This window comes from Balaenoptera physalus (assembly GCF_965194825.1).
Source record: "Balaenoptera physalus genome assembly, chromosome: 16".
Lineage (NCBI taxonomy): Eukaryota > Metazoa > Chordata > Mammalia > Artiodactyla > Balaenopteridae > Balaenoptera > Balaenoptera physalus.
This window is the reverse complement of record NC_138898.1, coordinates 70,867,245-70,884,114: the sequence shown is the minus strand read 5'-3', so window position 1 is coordinate 70,884,114 and position 16,870 is coordinate 70,867,245. Positions and strand designations below refer to the sequence as shown.

General features: G+C 40.0%; 2 protein-coding genes across 2 annotated transcripts in view; one reads left to right on the top strand and one right to left on the bottom strand.

The window, feature by feature from the left end:
- PDZD9 (PDZ domain containing 9) overlaps positions 1–13,467 on the top strand; it is a 365,894-nt gene extending 352,427 nt beyond the window's left edge. Inside the window, exons 9-11 of the mRNA XM_082431138.1 lie at positions 829–1,008; positions 7,359–7,548; positions 12,018–13,467. Coding sequence (XP_082287264.1) covers positions 829–1,008; positions 7,359–7,548; positions 12,018–12,414 — 767 coding nt within the window. The 3' untranslated portion in view covers positions 12,415–13,467. The remainder of the gene's footprint in view (positions 1–828; positions 1,009–7,358; positions 7,549–12,017) is intronic.
- A 127-nt stretch (positions 13,468–13,594) lies between these two features.
- UQCRC2 (ubiquinol-cytochrome c reductase core protein 2) overlaps positions 13,595–16,870 on the bottom strand; it is a 28,918-nt gene continuing 25,642 nt past the window's right edge. The window contains exons 13-14 of the mRNA XM_082431096.1: positions 15,045–15,198; positions 13,595–13,860 (exon numbers count right to left, since the gene is read on the bottom strand). Of these exons, the coding sequence (XP_082287222.1) occupies positions 13,777–13,860; positions 15,045–15,198 (238 nt within the window). The 3' untranslated portion in view covers positions 13,595–13,776. The remainder of the gene's footprint in view (positions 13,861–15,044; positions 15,199–16,870) is intronic.

Sequence of the window (16,870 nt, the reverse complement as noted above, 5' to 3'; positions counted from 1 at the left end):
GTCCATTTCCACTGACATTGCTTGGGTGACATGCTCTGGGTGAACGCAGTAACCCTTTCGTTTCTCACTTCCACTCTGGACCCCACAATCCATATAACAGCCAGAGGTTTTTGTTTGTGTGTTTCTCTGAGTGCAGACCTTAGCTTGTCCTGCCGAAATTGCTTCTAAGCTTTTCCAGTGAGGTAGACCTGCCAAGCAGCCTGTCTGCTCTGCCTTTGCTCCTCCTGCCTGCCCCCTACTGGTCTCCTTTATGTTCTTTCCTGTCTCAGAATCTTGATCTAATTTGCTCTCTCCCATCCTACTTTGCTTAAAGCTTTCCTGTTGGTCTTTTCGACCTCAATTCAGATTTTACCTCCTCTGTGAAGCCTTGACCCACCTTCCTCACGGGAGACGTTAGCCTCCTGTTGGTCACCCTCAGAGCTCTCTGAACTTTTCCTTCATAGCATGTGTCACAGTTTGTTGTTCAAAATATGTTTACATGATTCATTGATATTTGTCTCAGGCTGGAAGATCCACGAGGGCAAGAAACACGTTTCCTAGCACACTGCCCGTATCAATAACTATTTGTTAAGTGAATGGATAATAATAACTAACATTAATTAAATATTCACAATGTGCTAGGCACTGTGCAAAAGCCCTTTAACTGTCTCCTTTTATTTTCCTGACAACCCTCTGAGTGGGCATTTTTATTATCATCACTTTACTGATGAGGAAACTAAGGAAGAGAGAGGTTGAGTAACTGTCCCAAGGGTCTGGCTTTAGAACCCCAGTTACTACTGTCATGCTGATGTCTAGGTGAAGGACTAAAACAAATCTCTCCTTTTTTAGAAAGACAGATCGGCCTCAAGGTCAAGCCATCTGTACACAACTTGAGCAAAACTCAGCAGACCAAACTCACTGTGGGCAGCCTGGGATTAGGCCTGGTCATCATCCAGCATGGGCCCTACCTTCAGATCACGCACCTCATTAAGAAGGGCTCTGCAGCCAGGGATGGAAAACTCCAGCCAGGTGACTGTGCTTTCCCCATGCCTCCCAAACACTCCACCTCTTTCTCCCTCCCATCTGCCTTCAGGGAGACTCAGGTTTCACTGTAACAATGATAATGATGACATTGTTTGAGAGCTTTCAATGGGCAGGCCAGTTGGTATTACTTGTATAACCTTCGCTGTTGGGCGTTTTTATTCATTGAATTCTTACAATAACCCTCTAGGTAGGAACTATTATCATCCCCCTTTTACAGGTGAGGAAACTGAGGCTCAGTGAGACTGAGTTCCTTGTCGAGGTTCACCCCCATCTAGCAGGTGGGATTCATATACAGGCACAGCGTCACTCCAGCGTTTATGGCTCTCTGTGGATAAAACTTTCTTCTTTTGTAGGCAGTATTAATCATCTTTAACATTTAGAAGCATGATCTTATTTCACCTTCCTGGCAATCCCTGAGGTAGATTCTACATTAAAAAAAAATTTTTTTTAATTCTTTAATAGACCTTTATTAGAGTATAATTGCTTCACAATACTGTGTTCGTTTCTGTTGTACACCAAAGCGAATCAGCCATATGCATACACATGTCCCCATATCCCCTCCCTCTTGAGCCTCCCTCCCATCCTCCCTTTCCCACCCCTCTAGGTCATTGCAAAGCAATGAGCCGGTCTCCCCGTGCTATGCTGCTGCTTCCCACCAGCCAACTACTTTACATTCGGTAGTGTATATATGTCGATGCTACTCTCACTTCGCCTCAGCTTCGCCCTCCCACCCCATGTCCTCAAGTCCATTCCCTATGTCTATCTCTTTATTCCTGCCCTGCAACTAGGTTCATCAGTACCATTTTTTTTTTTTTTAGATTCTATATATATGCGTTAGCATATGGTATTTCTTTTTCTCTTTCTGACTTACTTCACTCTGTATGACAGACTCTAGATCCATCCACCTCACTGCAAATAACTCAGTTTTGTTTCTTTTTATGGCTGAATAATACTCCACCGCATATATGTGCCACATCTTCTTTATGCATTCATCTGTTGATGGACATTTAGGCTGGTTCCATGTCCTGGCTATTGTAAATAGTGCTGCAATGAACATTGTGGTACATGTCTCTTCTTGAATTATGGTTTTCTCAGGGTATATGCCCCGTAGTGGGATTGCTCGGTCATATGGTAGTTCTCTTTTTAGTTTTCTAAGGAACCTCCATACTGTTTTCCATAGTGGTTGTATCAATTTACATTCCCACCAACAGTGCAAGGGGCTTCCCTTTTCACCACACCCTTTCCAGCATTTATTGTTTCTAGATTTTTTGATAATGGCCATTCTGACCGGCATGAGGTGATACCTCATCGTAGTTTTGATTTGCATTTTTCTAATGATTAGTGATGTTGAGCATCTTTTCATGTGCCTCTTGGCCATCTGTATGTCTTCCTTGGTGAAATGTCTATTTAGGTCTTCTGCCCATTTTTTAACTGGATTGTTTGTTTCTTTGCTATTGAGCTCCATGAGCTGTTTGTATATTTTGGAGATTAATCCTTTGTCTGTTGTTTCAGTTGCAAATATTTTCTCCCATTCTGAGGGTTGTCTTTTTGCCTTGCTTATGGTTTCCTTTGCTGTGCAAAAGCTTTTAATTAAGTCCCATTTGTTTATTTTTGTTTTTATTTCCATTACTCTAGGAGGTGGGTCAAAAAAGATCTTGCTGTGGTTTATGTCAAAGAGTGTTTTTCCTATGTTTTCCCCTAAGAGTTTTATAGTGTCTGGTCTTACATTTAAATCTTTAATCCATTTGGAGTTTATTTTTGTGTATGGTGTTAGGGAGTGTTCTAATTTTATTCTTTTACATGTAGCTGTCCAGTTTCCCCAGCACCACTTATTGAAGAGGCTGTCTTTTCTCCATTGTATATTCTTGCCCTCTTTGTCATAAATTAGGTGCCCATATGTGCATGGGTTTATCTCTGGGCATTCTATCTTGTACCATTGATCTAGATTTCTGTTTTTGTGCCAGTACCATACTGTCTTGATTACTGTAGCTTTGTGGTATAGTTTGAAGTCAGGGAGCCTGATTCCTCCAACTCCGTTTTTCTTTCTCAAGATTGCTTTGGCTGTTCGGGGTCTTTTGTGTTTCCATACGAATTGTAAAATTTTTGGTTCTAATTCTGTGAAGAACGCCATTGGTAGTTTGATAGGGATTGCATTGAATCTGTAGATTGCTTTGGGTAGTATAGTTATTTTCACAATATTGATTCTTCCAATCCAAGAACATGGTATATTTCTCCATCTGTTTATGTCATCTTTGATTTGTTTCATGATTGTCTTATAGTTTTCTGAGTACAGGTCTTTTGCCTCCTTAGGTAGGTTTATTCCTAGGTATTTTATTCTTTTTGTTGCAGTGGTAAATGGGAGTGTTTCCTTAATTTCTCTTTCTGATTTTTCGTTGTTGGTGTATAGGAATGCCAGAGATTTCTGTGCATTAATTTTGTATCCTGTAACCTTACCAAATTCCTTGATTAGATTCTACATTAAACCACCTTACAGAGAAGGAATCAGATATTTAGTAACTTGTACCTTGTCACACCAAGGAGCGGGGATTTGAACCCTCTCTGTTACACTCTTTGTCAGTACTGCCCTGCTTCACTTGGCTTTGGGTGAATGAATTTTCCATCCAATTCAAGACGTTTTCCCAGCGCCTACTCTGGGCCTGGTGCTGTGCTCAGGAGTCAGGGACGCACAATGGGATGGTAAGGTGGTGGGAAGGAAAGACCATTCAGTGGGAGCTGGCCTGAATTCAGGCCCAGGCTCTGCCACTTTCTAGTTCTGTGACCTTGGACAAAGCCCCTTAACTTTCCTGGCCTTAGTCACCTCATCTCTAAATTGGGATAATACCACCTTTGTCAGGAGTTGCTAGGATTTGATGAGATAATCTTTATGAAAATGCTTTGAGAACTACAGTGCTATGGAAATGCTGGCAATCATTTCTCTTAGGCTGTTCTTACTTAGAGATTCTTTAGACTGGTATCTTTTTTGTTGTTGTTGTTAACCAAAAATGATTGTGGTACAGGAGCCCCCAGTGGATTAAACCACTGGTTTGCAACTCTGGTTACCTATTAGAATCACCTGGAGACCTTTTAAAACAAAAATGCCTTGGCCCCATGTCCCCAGAGGTTCTGATTCAATTGGTTTGGCTTTGGGGATAGGGCAGTTCATGGTTTAAAAGCTCCTCAGGTGATTCTAATTGCAGCTAGGGTTAGAAGCAGTGGATTAAAGAATTAAGTAGACCAATGATGCTATTACAAAAGTTTACCTCACCTTAAAATCCAAAGCATTTTCTCCACATAGAAAATGGTGCTGGGGAACAAACTGACAGAAAGAGAGTTCTGGACTTTCCAGACCAAAAGAACTCTAGGCCAGGTCCCATGGGCCTTTTTTGCTTGTTCTCCTTAGCTTCTCTGGGGTCAGGGGACAGATGCTCGTTGATAACCAGAGTGCACACTCACTAGAGTGGGACAGGAGTATGCTTTCATGCACATGAAACAGAATCTCCTGGTGGGGCTACAGTTAGTGGGCTCCTGGAGGTCAGAGGCAGTCTTGAATTCACCTTTTAAATCCACGACTTACCTACAGCACTAGCACATTTATTATGTCTGTGCTTGATAAATGAATAGCAAGTGAGTATTTGTCCTAGGCATTTTGCAAGGTGTTTCCACATCTATTATCTCATTTAATCTCTGCAACACTCCTGGAAGGTAGATAACAAAACATAGAGCCTTAGAGAGATGAAGTAATTTGTTCAATACAGAGCTAAGTGGGTGGTCAGAGCTGAGACTTGAAACCGTATCTGCTTAGAAAGCCCATACCTTTGACTAGAAAAGAGATTTCAATAGAGAGTAAGTCCAGGGCCCCAAATCTCTTCATGACAAGTCAGCCACTTCTCTTCAAGGTCTAGGTTTCAAAGACTCTGTAACTCAGTCCTTTTGACAATGATTATGAAATTTTGAGAGGTGATGTTCTTAGAAACCTGATGTTTTTTTGACCCCATTACCTCCCAGCCCCATTATTTCTCATTCATGTGCTTTGAATTTCTCTCTTTTTGGTGTTTCATAATAGGGCTTCATCTCGATTTCCTGATTAGTTTATTCTGGCTAAACTTTAAAATCCTTTTGGCCAGTATAGCTTTAGCAAACTCTGATATCCAGAGTCTTAAGAAATTAATACATATAGCTTTGACGGTAAATACAAGTCATGTACTGGTCACCACCCTTACTAGGCCACATTCATTCAATAGGCATTTCCTGAATGCCTGCTCTGTGTAGGCATCCTGCTAGGTAGGCACTGTGGTATAATGATGAGCCAGACATACATGGTCTCTAACCACACAGAGCTTATGGAATTTACAGCCTAGTTTGTAGAGATGGTAGTGGCTTGGCTGCTGCAAAGTTGATTAAATACAGGTAATCGAGACAGTTTATATAATGTGGTTCCTATAGCCCATTAAAACAGAAAGAAAATGTATAATGTTGATATTCATAAATACCAAATTGGTGTTTCGTTATGAAAGGCAATGTTAATGTCTATTGCCAGAGTACTCACATTCACACAATGATATGTCTGGTTTACAGCCAGGACGGGTCAGGGAATTAAGCTGTTGATTTTCTGCCCTCTTGATAAAAGTCACCCTTTAACAACATAATTAAGCAGAATGACAAGCCATAAACACTCCTTTTAAGATTAGGCAAGTAAGCTCATCCAGTGAGGTCTTCTTCCTCCCTGCCCCCATTTTAATTAACCTCCATGGGGTGAACAGTTTTAGATCGCACAATCTGCAGGTCGCCGGGAGAAGCCCTGTTTCGTTCTGAAGTTAGCCCCAGCTATTTTTAAAGACCAAAGTAGAAGGTTTACTTCACCCTTCTAAGTATTCATTTTCTTTAATACTGTGAACTTTTGTTTCTGATAGGATCTAGCACTATGGAAATTTGTCCTTGGCATTCCTTGGAGGCTTCCTTTGGGATCAGCGTAATTCCCAATTATAGCACAGTGGGGAGTAGTATCAGAGAATGTACTTCATCTTGACTCTTTTCTCCTCTGAGGTTAGGCTTCAGCTGTCTTTCAGGTTGATTGAGGGGTCTCTAGCTTCCCATGCACATTGAGGTGAACATATCCTGTGGGACTCATTGGGGTCACTTTATCCGATGTTAGCTATAAAGTATCCATGACCATTTGGCAGGATTTTAGTACTAGTAAGAGCTGATGACTAAGATTTTACCCAATGTATCTGTCTGTCCTTAAAAAGCAATTTCCCTGTATTCCTTCCTCTCTTGCTGAATGCCCTTGTAGTAGTCAGAGGTCTTCAATGCAAGCAATAGAAAAGTTCTGTTAAGGCATTGGATTTAGAACAATGAGTCTGACAGAACTGCCAGAAAGCCTGGAGAACCAGGTTTGGAAAATGGTGAGAGAACAAAGGGCCATGGAAACTGGGTGCTCCTGTCACCTCTCTGCATCTCCTGCTCCACGTTCAGTGACCCAGGGAGACTGACAAATAACTGGACCTAGTTTACATGTTCATGCCCTAGCTGCTGGGTACAAGTGAATAACTGGTCTTTTTAACATCCAGTTTGGAGGTCCATGGGCTTGCTGTCAAGATGTGGTTCTCTTCCTATCTGCTGGGGGCTCAGGAGCTCCATGGTTGGCCATCACCCTTCCCTGCCTGTTCAGCACCGTGCTATGGTAGGGGACCTAGCTGTCAAATTCCTTTGAGCTGACATACTCTCTGTATACATAGCTTAAACTTAATTAAAGCATGCTAATTGTCCAGGGTTGCATGTAGAATTACTTGCTCAACGAATACTATGTAAGGGCAAACATTAAACTGAAAGGCTTGATGTTTAATATGGTCTGCTTACTGTGGAGGGCATTGGAAATGGCCAGGCAGGTATAATAGAAAGTAGGTCATTTATTCACTTAGTGTAAGTGGTTTTTTCTTTAATAGTAATAGCCATTTATTTTACTTGAAGCAAACACATTTTTAGAATCCTAAAGGATGATTCAGATTATAAATGGTTTTTAGCCTCTGTCACACCAAGGACTTTAGAAATGTTGTAAAAACATGCTACAATATCTACCACCACACTGACTATTAAGAAACATCTTGCATGTATTCTTCATTATTCAAAGGATACTTATGTCACTGAGAGGGTCATTTTTAATAAATAAAGGCTGAAGCCTGGCTTTGGTTCAAAATGAACCAACAATATGAACCCATAAAATGAAATACCTCACCCCCCCCCAAAAAAGAAAGAAAAACATCGCACAATAAAGCCAGAAATGGTATAATCCTTTTAAACCATTATCTTAATTTTACTGATTTTTTTTCCTTTTTCAGGTGATGTTTTGATTAGTGTTGGCTATGCCAATGTGTTAGGATATACTCTTCGAGAATTTTTAAAGCTTTTGCAACATATCACCATAGGAACAGTGCTACAAATCAAGGTTTACCGAGATTTTATTGACATACCCCAAGAATGGCAAGAAATATATGATTTAATCCCTGAGACCAAATTCCCAATTACACGGTAAGTAGTTAAGTTTAGGGAATCTTTGTTATATTAGAGTTCCCCAGGGTCTATGAAGTAGAGTCTTAGTTTAATGTGAGAACTATCAGTTGGACCATGTAGGAGGGATTGATGACACTGCCACAATTTAGTGGGTTTCTAAGTCCTTTTGGAAAGTACAATCTGTAGAACCTAATACGAGGCAGAATGATAAAGGCAAGAGCCTTGGACATGGAGTTTAAAAAAAGACCAAACTATCCAACGGCAACTCCACCTCCAAACCTACATGCGTGACCCCGCCTTTTCCAAAGTTAGTCCTTAAACATGTGCTGTGAATCCCATTTCCTCATTTGTCTCCGGCATATTCAACTTCTCTCTTTGGATCCTTCCCAATAACATTTAAGCCCTTTTAAAACCTCTACCATCTTAGCAAACCCCACCTAATTCCACTCTCCTCTCTCCTTTCCCTTCCAGCCACTGCCCTGTCCCTTGACTCCAAACCCATTGAAAGAGCTGTATTAGACTTTGCCATTTCCTCAGGAGACACCATTTCCCCCCTCAGTGCAGGCCTTGGCTGAGAGTCCTTTTTCCCAGGGTCACTTACAACCTTCATACTGCTGATTTCAGTGGACTCTTCTCAGTCTTTATTTTGCTTGGCTTCTGAGCAGCATTAGACACTGTACACTCAACTCTGGTTGAAACATCATTTTCCCCAGACTTCTGGGATACCATACTCCCATGATTTTCCTATTTCCTCTAGTCACTTCCTCTTGATCTCCTTTTACCCAACCTTGGAGTTCCTCAAGGTTTAATCTTTGGCTTTCTTCTCTCAATCTCCTAAGCAAACTCCTTGATTTCTCTAAAAATAGAACTACCATATGACCCAGCAATCCCACTACTGGGCATACACCCTGAGAAAACCATAATTCAAAAAGAGACATGTACCACAATGTTCATTGCAGCTCTATTTACAATAGCCAGGACATGGAAGCAACCTAAGTGTCCATCGACAGATGAATGGATAGAGAAGATGTGGCACATGTATACAATGGAATATTACTCAGACATAAAAAGAAACGAAATTGAGTTATTTGTAGTGAGGTGGCTGGACCTAGAGACTGTCATACAGAGTGAATAAGTCAGAAAGACGAAAACAAATACCGTATGCTAACACATATATATGGAATCTAAAAAAAAAATGGTTCTGAAGAACCTAGGGGCAGGACAGGAAAAAAGATGCAGATGTAGAGAATGGACTTGAGGACACGGGGAGGGGGAAGGGTAAGCTGGAATGAAGTGAGAGAGTGGCATGAACATATATACACTACCAAATGTAAAACAGATAGCTAGTGGGAAGCAGCCGCATGGCATAGGGAGATCAGCTCGGTGCTTTGTGACCACCTAGAGGGGTGGGATAGGGAGGATGGAAGGGAGACACAAGAGGAAGGAGATATGGGGATATATGTATATGTATAGCTGATTCACTTTGTTATAAAGCAGAAACTAACACACCATTGTAAAGCAATTATACTCCAATAAAGATGTTAAAAAAAAAACTCCTTGATTTCTGTGGTTTCTATTAGTATCCATAAATTAATAATTTTCAAATTGTATTATCTCCAAACTTGTATAAACACCCACTTGATATCTGCATTTGAATGTATCATAAACCCCTCAAACTCATTACGCCTAAAATCAAAAGCCAGCTTGCCACCGTCCTAGTGGAAGAACACTCACATAGTCAAACAAGTCAGAAATTTACGGGTTGTGCTTGATTTCTCCATCTCCCTTTTCTTTAAGTGACAAATTCAGTGCTCTGATGCAAGAGTGGTCCTTATTAATTCTGACCAGATTCCTGACCACTAGTTGCTACAGCTGTGCACCTTTGCTTATTGGGATGGGCTCAAAGAAATATGGCTAGGGACTTTACTAAAGACTAAAAAATGGCCCATATTCCATAGACATTACTTTAGAGTCCAACTTGTGGCCCTAGGAACTGATATGGCTAGCAGATGTGCTTTGCTTGTCTCCCTCAGTGTTTTAAACACTGTAGAGAGAAAGGAGGATACATAGGGGGTGCTTTTCCAGGGGGCAGTAATACGCTATTTCTTGACCTGGGTAGTAGCTACCAAGGTATTTATAATTTTTTTCATTCAACTTTTTTGCATTTTTCTGTGTATTTCAAAAAAATTTTTAATGAAAAAATATTTGAATCGCTAAATTTACAAATCTAAGATTTCATGCAAAGAGTCTTTATCTCTGGTTTCTCCTGAAGAAACTAGAAGATGGGCTTGCATTCCCACATGGTGACAGTGGACTAGAGCTGGGCAGTTGTCCCCTTCAGATGAGGTACAGATTGGGGAAAAAATTCCCAGTAACTAAACCAATCCTGATTTGATTAAAACTCATTAATGATAATAGTGATAACTGCTTACTATGTGGTGAGCACTGCTTTACAAGCATTATACCATTTAATCCTCATGCCAATTCTTTTTATTCATCCTCATTTTACAGATAAGAAAACTGAAGCCAATGGAGTGTATAAACCTGCCAGAGGCCACAGGGCTAAGTGGTATATGTCTGTCTCCAGAGCAGCAATGTCCAATAAGAACTTTCTGTGATAGTAGAAATGTTCTGTATCTGCGTTATCCCATGTGGTAGCCACTAGCCACAGGTGGCTACTAACCCCTGAAATGTGAAGATTTGTAACAGAGGAATTTTAAATTTTATTCAAGTTTAACCAGTTTAAATTTAGCAGCCACACGTAGCTGGTGGACCTTGTATTGGGGAGTTCAGCTCCCGAACCTGAGCTCTTAATCATTTGCTTATAGAACAACTACGTTCTAAGCACAGAGTTCAGAATATTAAAAATCTAAGGATGGCAGATTGACCATTCAAAAGCAAACACAGAACAGCACAACTTAAGTATGAGGCTAAAATCCACAAACTTAGGAACAATATCAATCATGTTCTGAATCCCTTTCTTAATTAAGCAAAGTGCTTATAGCTAAGGCATTTTAGCATCTTATGTGGAAGGGGGCGGGGAAGGGGCAGAAGTGGAAGGAAAAGGCTTATTTGGTATGACTTCCTTCAGGAGCAAAGAGCACTGTGTGCACAACAGAGAGAATACTCCATAGGATGCTCTGGGCAGGCCTAGTCGTATAAAAACTGTTTCCAGCTAACCCTGACCTCTGCTGGCTTGTGGCGTTACTATCTAATGCAGTTCAATAAGAACCTGGCTCTGCCGCCTGTCCTTGACGGTTATCTAATACAGTTACAAAGGATGTCCTTTGCACTCTGAAGGCAAACTGTTCTAGTTCTGAGATCTGAATCTCCTTGCACAGCACTAAATTAAGGATTAAAAGAAAATAGTACAATTAAGACTAGCGGCCCTTAGTAAAATTGACTCCATACCAAATGTCATTTCCAAAAGAGATAAACTTTAGGAAAAGCTTCAAAAGCTTAGGAGCAAATAAAACAGGCAGGCCTCCAAGGATGTTAGTGAAAACACCAGTAAGTCTGATAGCTTGGAGGGACTGGGGTAGGGAAGAAATCTATTTCCTATTAGCAGGACAGAAAGTAACAGAGAAAGTAACCGAGGTTCATAACTACAAAGGTCTGGTTTTGGATCTGCTGGCAAATCCAGCACCAGAATGAGGGGTAGCAGGTAACAGACAGTATTTGTTCAGGAAAATAATAGCAGGTGCACGTGCTGCAGATGTGAGAAAAGTTCAAGAAACCTGTTGTTGGCAAATTACAAACAAAAAAGTCTGTACAAGTTTTTGGATGGCAACAGCGAGGTGGAACAGTGAATGATGAGACATCTGGATAGAAGGGTGTTCCACAGATCCACATATGTAAACCCAAATGAGGAGCAAAGAATGATGCGCAGGGGAGGAAAAAAAAACTCAGATCAGCATGTTGAAGATCTCTGAGGGCCATTATTTCTGGATGCCCCCTTGGAAATCAGTAATATTCTGTTATTGCTGACCCCATGTGACCCATGAAAACTGAGTTCTGTGGAGGAGATGGCCACACTGACCTGTCATTCTGTGTGAAGTGAAATTAACCCACCGTTAAGGCCTGCTAATATTCTGGTCAATAGTCTGGCTTAAGTCTGTGCAAAGCTTTTAAAAGTAATGTGAAATAATTTAGGGCAGAATTTGATTTCCATTTAGGAATGGAAACAAATTTAAAGGTAATTTTTTTTTTTGGCCGCATCTCGCAGCTTGTGGGACCTTAGTTCCCCTACCAGGGATTGAACCTGTGCCCTCGGCAGGGAAAGCTACAGCCCTAACCACTGGACTGCCAGGGAATTCCCTAAAGGTAATTTTAAAAAGAGAAAAATTTCAATAACACAGAAAGGTAGTGTTAAAGCTAAATTGTATTCTTTCTTTTACGAACCAAAGCAGGTTGTAAGACATCTCTTAGGTGATAATGAATGTTCAGACATTAAGAATCCATTTCATTCACTATTCTTTTCATTTCAGCACAACAAAGAAAACTGAGGAGGCAAAAGGTGACTCTTTCACAAGCAGTGATGACGATGAAGATGCAGTTTTAGATAAAAGACTTAAGTACTATAACTATCCACGGTCCACTGGCCATTACCCTGCAAGGAGACCAATGTCTATCTCCACAGAATGGCATGGATATAAAAAGAAGAACTGTACTATTAGTGTAGGAAAAGACATTAACTGTGACGTGATGATTCACAGAGAGCACAAGAAAGAAGTGAGAGCCCCTTCTCCATACTGGACAATGGTGAAGCAAGACAATGAAAGCTCCTCCTCCTCCTCGGCCTCCTCTACCTCAGATGCATTTTGGCTCGAAGACTATGCCCATGTCGAAAAGGGCAAGAATGAACCTGTATCAAAAGTTGGTTAGGCAGCAGTTTGCAAATCTGTGACCACAGGAGCATTTGTCTTGAAAACACCCATTTTTTTGTGCACTGCCATGTATACGTTTGCTATACTTACAGGAATATGTGCAGACTTAACATTTCTCTTTCACGAGTGTGTTGTAAAGCCTTTAGAGACCGTCTTCAATGTGATATCCAAAGACTTCCTTGGGGTTTCACAGGCCTCACAATTATTCAGATCCTTAAGACCTTCCTTCCTGAGAAGAATGTCTCATATTTTAGAAAATGCAGCAGAGGAACCCAATACAAGAATGTGTAAACACACTAGAGAATTTTACTCTTTAAGGTAAGTATCACATTTTACTTTATTTAGTTTCTCGTTTGTAAACTTCAAGTGCCCTACTTAAAAGAAATGAGAGATTTTTGCCTAGTTGTTCACATTAGTTTTTTCCCCCTTTACAGCCCCACTTGTACTTTTTTTTAAAAAAATATTTATTTATTTATTTGGCCGCACTGGGTCTTAGTTCTGGCATGCGGGATCTTAGTAGCGGCATGTGGCATCTTTCGTTGTGGCGTGCAGGCTCAGTAGTTGCGGCACAAGGGCTCTCTAGTTGTGGCGCATGGGCCCTAGAGCACTCGGGCTTAGTTGCCCCGCAGCATGTGGGATCTTAGTTCCCTGACCAGGGATCGAACCCGTGTCCCCTGCATTGGAAGGTGGATTCTTAACCACTGGACCACCAGGGAAGTCCCCCTACTGTTACTTTGAATGTTGGGTTGATAGTTAATTACTTGAAAGAGATAGGATAGAAACAGATGAGGGAGAAGATGAGGAAAAAAACCCACAAAATCCTGCCACAGTGAAGATAAACATAAAATGAAGCAGTGCAAATACAGGATATGACTGGCAGGGAATTTATATTTTTCACAAATAACTCTTTCACAAAAAAGGCAAAAAAGGGGGTAAAACCCAGACCATTTAATTATTCTTACCCAAGAAGACAGACTTTCAACTGCGTTTATCTTAAAAAGCCACCAATAATAATCTGGAAATAGTTACTCTGATAGCCACTTAGCCTTAATTTTTAATAGTTTCTCATGCTTCTGTACTTTATTATTATATTCCTGTTCTCCTTTAAAGCATCTAAAACAAAAACTCAGCATGTAACAAATACTTGTTGATTAGCTGATTAGGAAAAATGCAAGAAAAACATTTAAACAGAATGTTTTATTGACTTTAGGTCAGCTGGGAACAATTACCTGCATTTATGCTTTATGATATTTCATCTCATTGGAAAAAAAGATAAATGTTAGAGACTTCTCACTTTCATATACTTGCTGCTCTGGGTTGAGAAAAGGTTCAGCTCTTTCCTGCAATATGTGTTTCAGTACTACAACTCATCAACGAAAGGTGTATGCCCCAAATTTCCACTTGCTGCCATTGACTTCCGGCCAGAAACAAACTTCTTTGCAGCCTTTAAGTAAACAAACAAAAAAAGGCAGAAAGTTAACAGAAATAAGTAAGTAGATAAACGTCTGTTCCTTTGAGTATTTCATCCTATGTGTGACTGAGCAAGTGTGGTGCTCTAAATATGAGCGTAGCTGTTAAAGAGGGAAAAGGAAAACCCTTCTGACGTTGCAAAACAGGGCAGAGTCTCCTTGAGCAGAGCTGTACTTCCCTGCTTTGGTATTGCAATGGCAAATAGTCTGAGTCAGTAAAAATACACTGATTGTTAACTTAAAAGGTACACTTTATATCCTAGTATTCTTTCTGCTGCTACTTTGAGTCCAAAGGCTGGCTGTTTAGGTTAAGTGCAATACCAGGAGGAGCAGTCCCACGTTATCTCAGGTCAGCTTTTTAAATAAAGAGACAGTGTTGCAGGCAGCTGGGTTGGACTCACATGATAGTATGGTATATAAGATGAGGACAGCCATTTGGAAGAGTATGTAATGATGAACTTATGGGCCAAGTGAAATCAAGTCAGGGTTGCTATCTTAAAATAGCCTGCTTCTTTTTTTCTATCCCCAAGGGGAGACCCCTTGGTGAGAAGATGGTTAAGACCTTGACCATGGAAGGGGAGTTGGCATTTTTAATAGAGAAAGGACTGATTTTGGGTTCATTCTGTAGTTCACGTACTTGTTAGGCATAGCAGGGAATACAAAGAGGTATAAGACATAGTCCTTGCCCTCAAAACAACTCAATTTTATAGGAAACAATATATGTGAAAATAAAAAAAAATAGAGCAGGGGCAGGAGAAGGTCTTAGGTTGAGAAGACTAAAGAAAATCTTGAGATGGTAGATCATGAAAGATTGGCAGGATAGAGAGTTTATTTCTTAGGAGTGAGGAGGAAAATATCAAACTCGACAATTAGGTTGAATTGTATGAAACTGCCAATATTTGACTCTTCTTGACCTTTAAGAATTTAAAATGGTTTAACCTAATGGTAATTTAGTTGCATGAGGAAGATACATCACCCTGAGTTGACAAGGAAGCTATCTGCAGATATGGGGATGAGCCCTTCTGCCTCCACACCAGGTACATAGGCACCAAACACCACGAGAACAGCATATACAGCCCAAGGAAGCTTACGCATTCCTTCTGAAACTGGATCATTAAGGACAAGTTATTTGATGTTAAATAAATTTTCATTTGCTTACATTTATGACATCAGCGTCAGCTACCGAGTCAATCTGCTGAAGTACTGTGGATGGCGGCACATATGAACCAGCAACTAGAGCCTGGGACCCAACTTCATCCAGGAAACCCTCAGAAGACTCCACTGACATTAGGTACCCAGCTTTCAGCTTGTTCCTGTCCAATAAAAGGTGTGTAACTAAGGCAGACGCCAGTTTAATAGAGCAAGGCAAAGTATGTTCCCAAACCCTTAAACATGTTTGGGTAAATACGCAAACTAACAGCTTTGAAATCTTACAGTGCTAAAGGTCTCCGTTCTATTTCTTCAATTCACCAACTATTTTAGATACATTTTTGGTCATGGTTTTAGGCATCTCTATTAAAGAACATCCCTATGTGGGCTCTTCTCACTGTCCCTTTAGCAGAATGCTCTGTGCTGATAATATAACTTCCCTTAACCCCACCCCCAGCCCATTTGTGTGCTGGGATTTGTCTCACTGAGGGTAGGGCAAGTGGGGAAGGACAGTATAGGTCTTATAAGTCCCTGTAGCTTAAATATGGGCACAAAAACATCAATTTGAAATAAAACAAAATCCAATTCATAATTATCCCAGAAAGAAATTGATGTTCAATAAGGCACTTGAGTTATTTAGCTCAAACTAATCTCCTTGGCACTCTGTAGCAAGACTTCCATTTAAACATAATTACAATTTAATATAGCAATTTTACCACACTGTCCACTTAACTGAAAAAAGATTTTACCTGCAATAAACTTTACCAAGTGATTATTAGTTTGTCCCTTCAGCAATGACACCTTACTTTCTCTCTTTCACTATAGGAGGACTAAGAACCTTACAAAAAAAGTATCAACTCCATCAAAATGGCAGAAAATAAATATATCTTGACATTAATAACCAAAATTCCATTTTCTAAATGTTGCTGTACCTCGTAAGAACTGTGCTACATTTATTAAGAAAACACATTTTCTTAAATAAATTAGATTTGAAACAGATTTCTCCTAAGCTTATCCATTGTTTCAATTTATTATAAGGTTTGTTTCTGATGCAATCATGCAGAGCTCCATCCTATCGATCCTTGGTTCCATGTATACAATATTTAATAAATTGTGTTGCACTTATTTGAGAGATGCACTTCTTAGTGTGTTCAGTATAACAAAAGTAATAATACTAATGAGAACAGAAATGGTAAAAGATTGTTCCCTCCTGGGTTGTAATTCACCCTGTCATATTTCCTCTGTGGGCAATACTAAATGATCATGAAGACCTCTGGAGTTTTAGGATTCACATTCTGAATTGTCCTAAATGGATGGAGTCAAATTTACATGTTTTAAACTCTTGTATGAAAATGCAAGCTGATTTCCAACTCTGTCCAAAGTCTGTCTCTTTTAGAGAAACTCCCAGAGCTACTGAGTTAAGAGGTGTTGTTAGCACTTTCAATGAGGACAGTGGGAATTTAAAAATCACCAAATAGGAGACAGATATTGCAATCTTTTAATCAGATATATTTTTTGGTCTATCAAATCAGTAAAGAGGAAAAAGTTGCCAATGGTTATGGTAGAACAGGCACTCTCATATATACTGACGATGTGCGTATCAACTGGTAAAACCTTTCAACGTTGTGACTCCAAAATATAAAAATAAAAATATTACATAAACACAAACATATATTTTACTGCACAGCCTTTCATTATAATGTTTATAACTCTTGGCCCAGTTGCGAATCTATACCAAGAAAGTAATATGAAATACAAAAATGTTTTAAAACCCAAAGATATCCTTTATAGTTTATAATTTTCAACTGCCAACTTGTTGAAAATGTCCAACAAGTA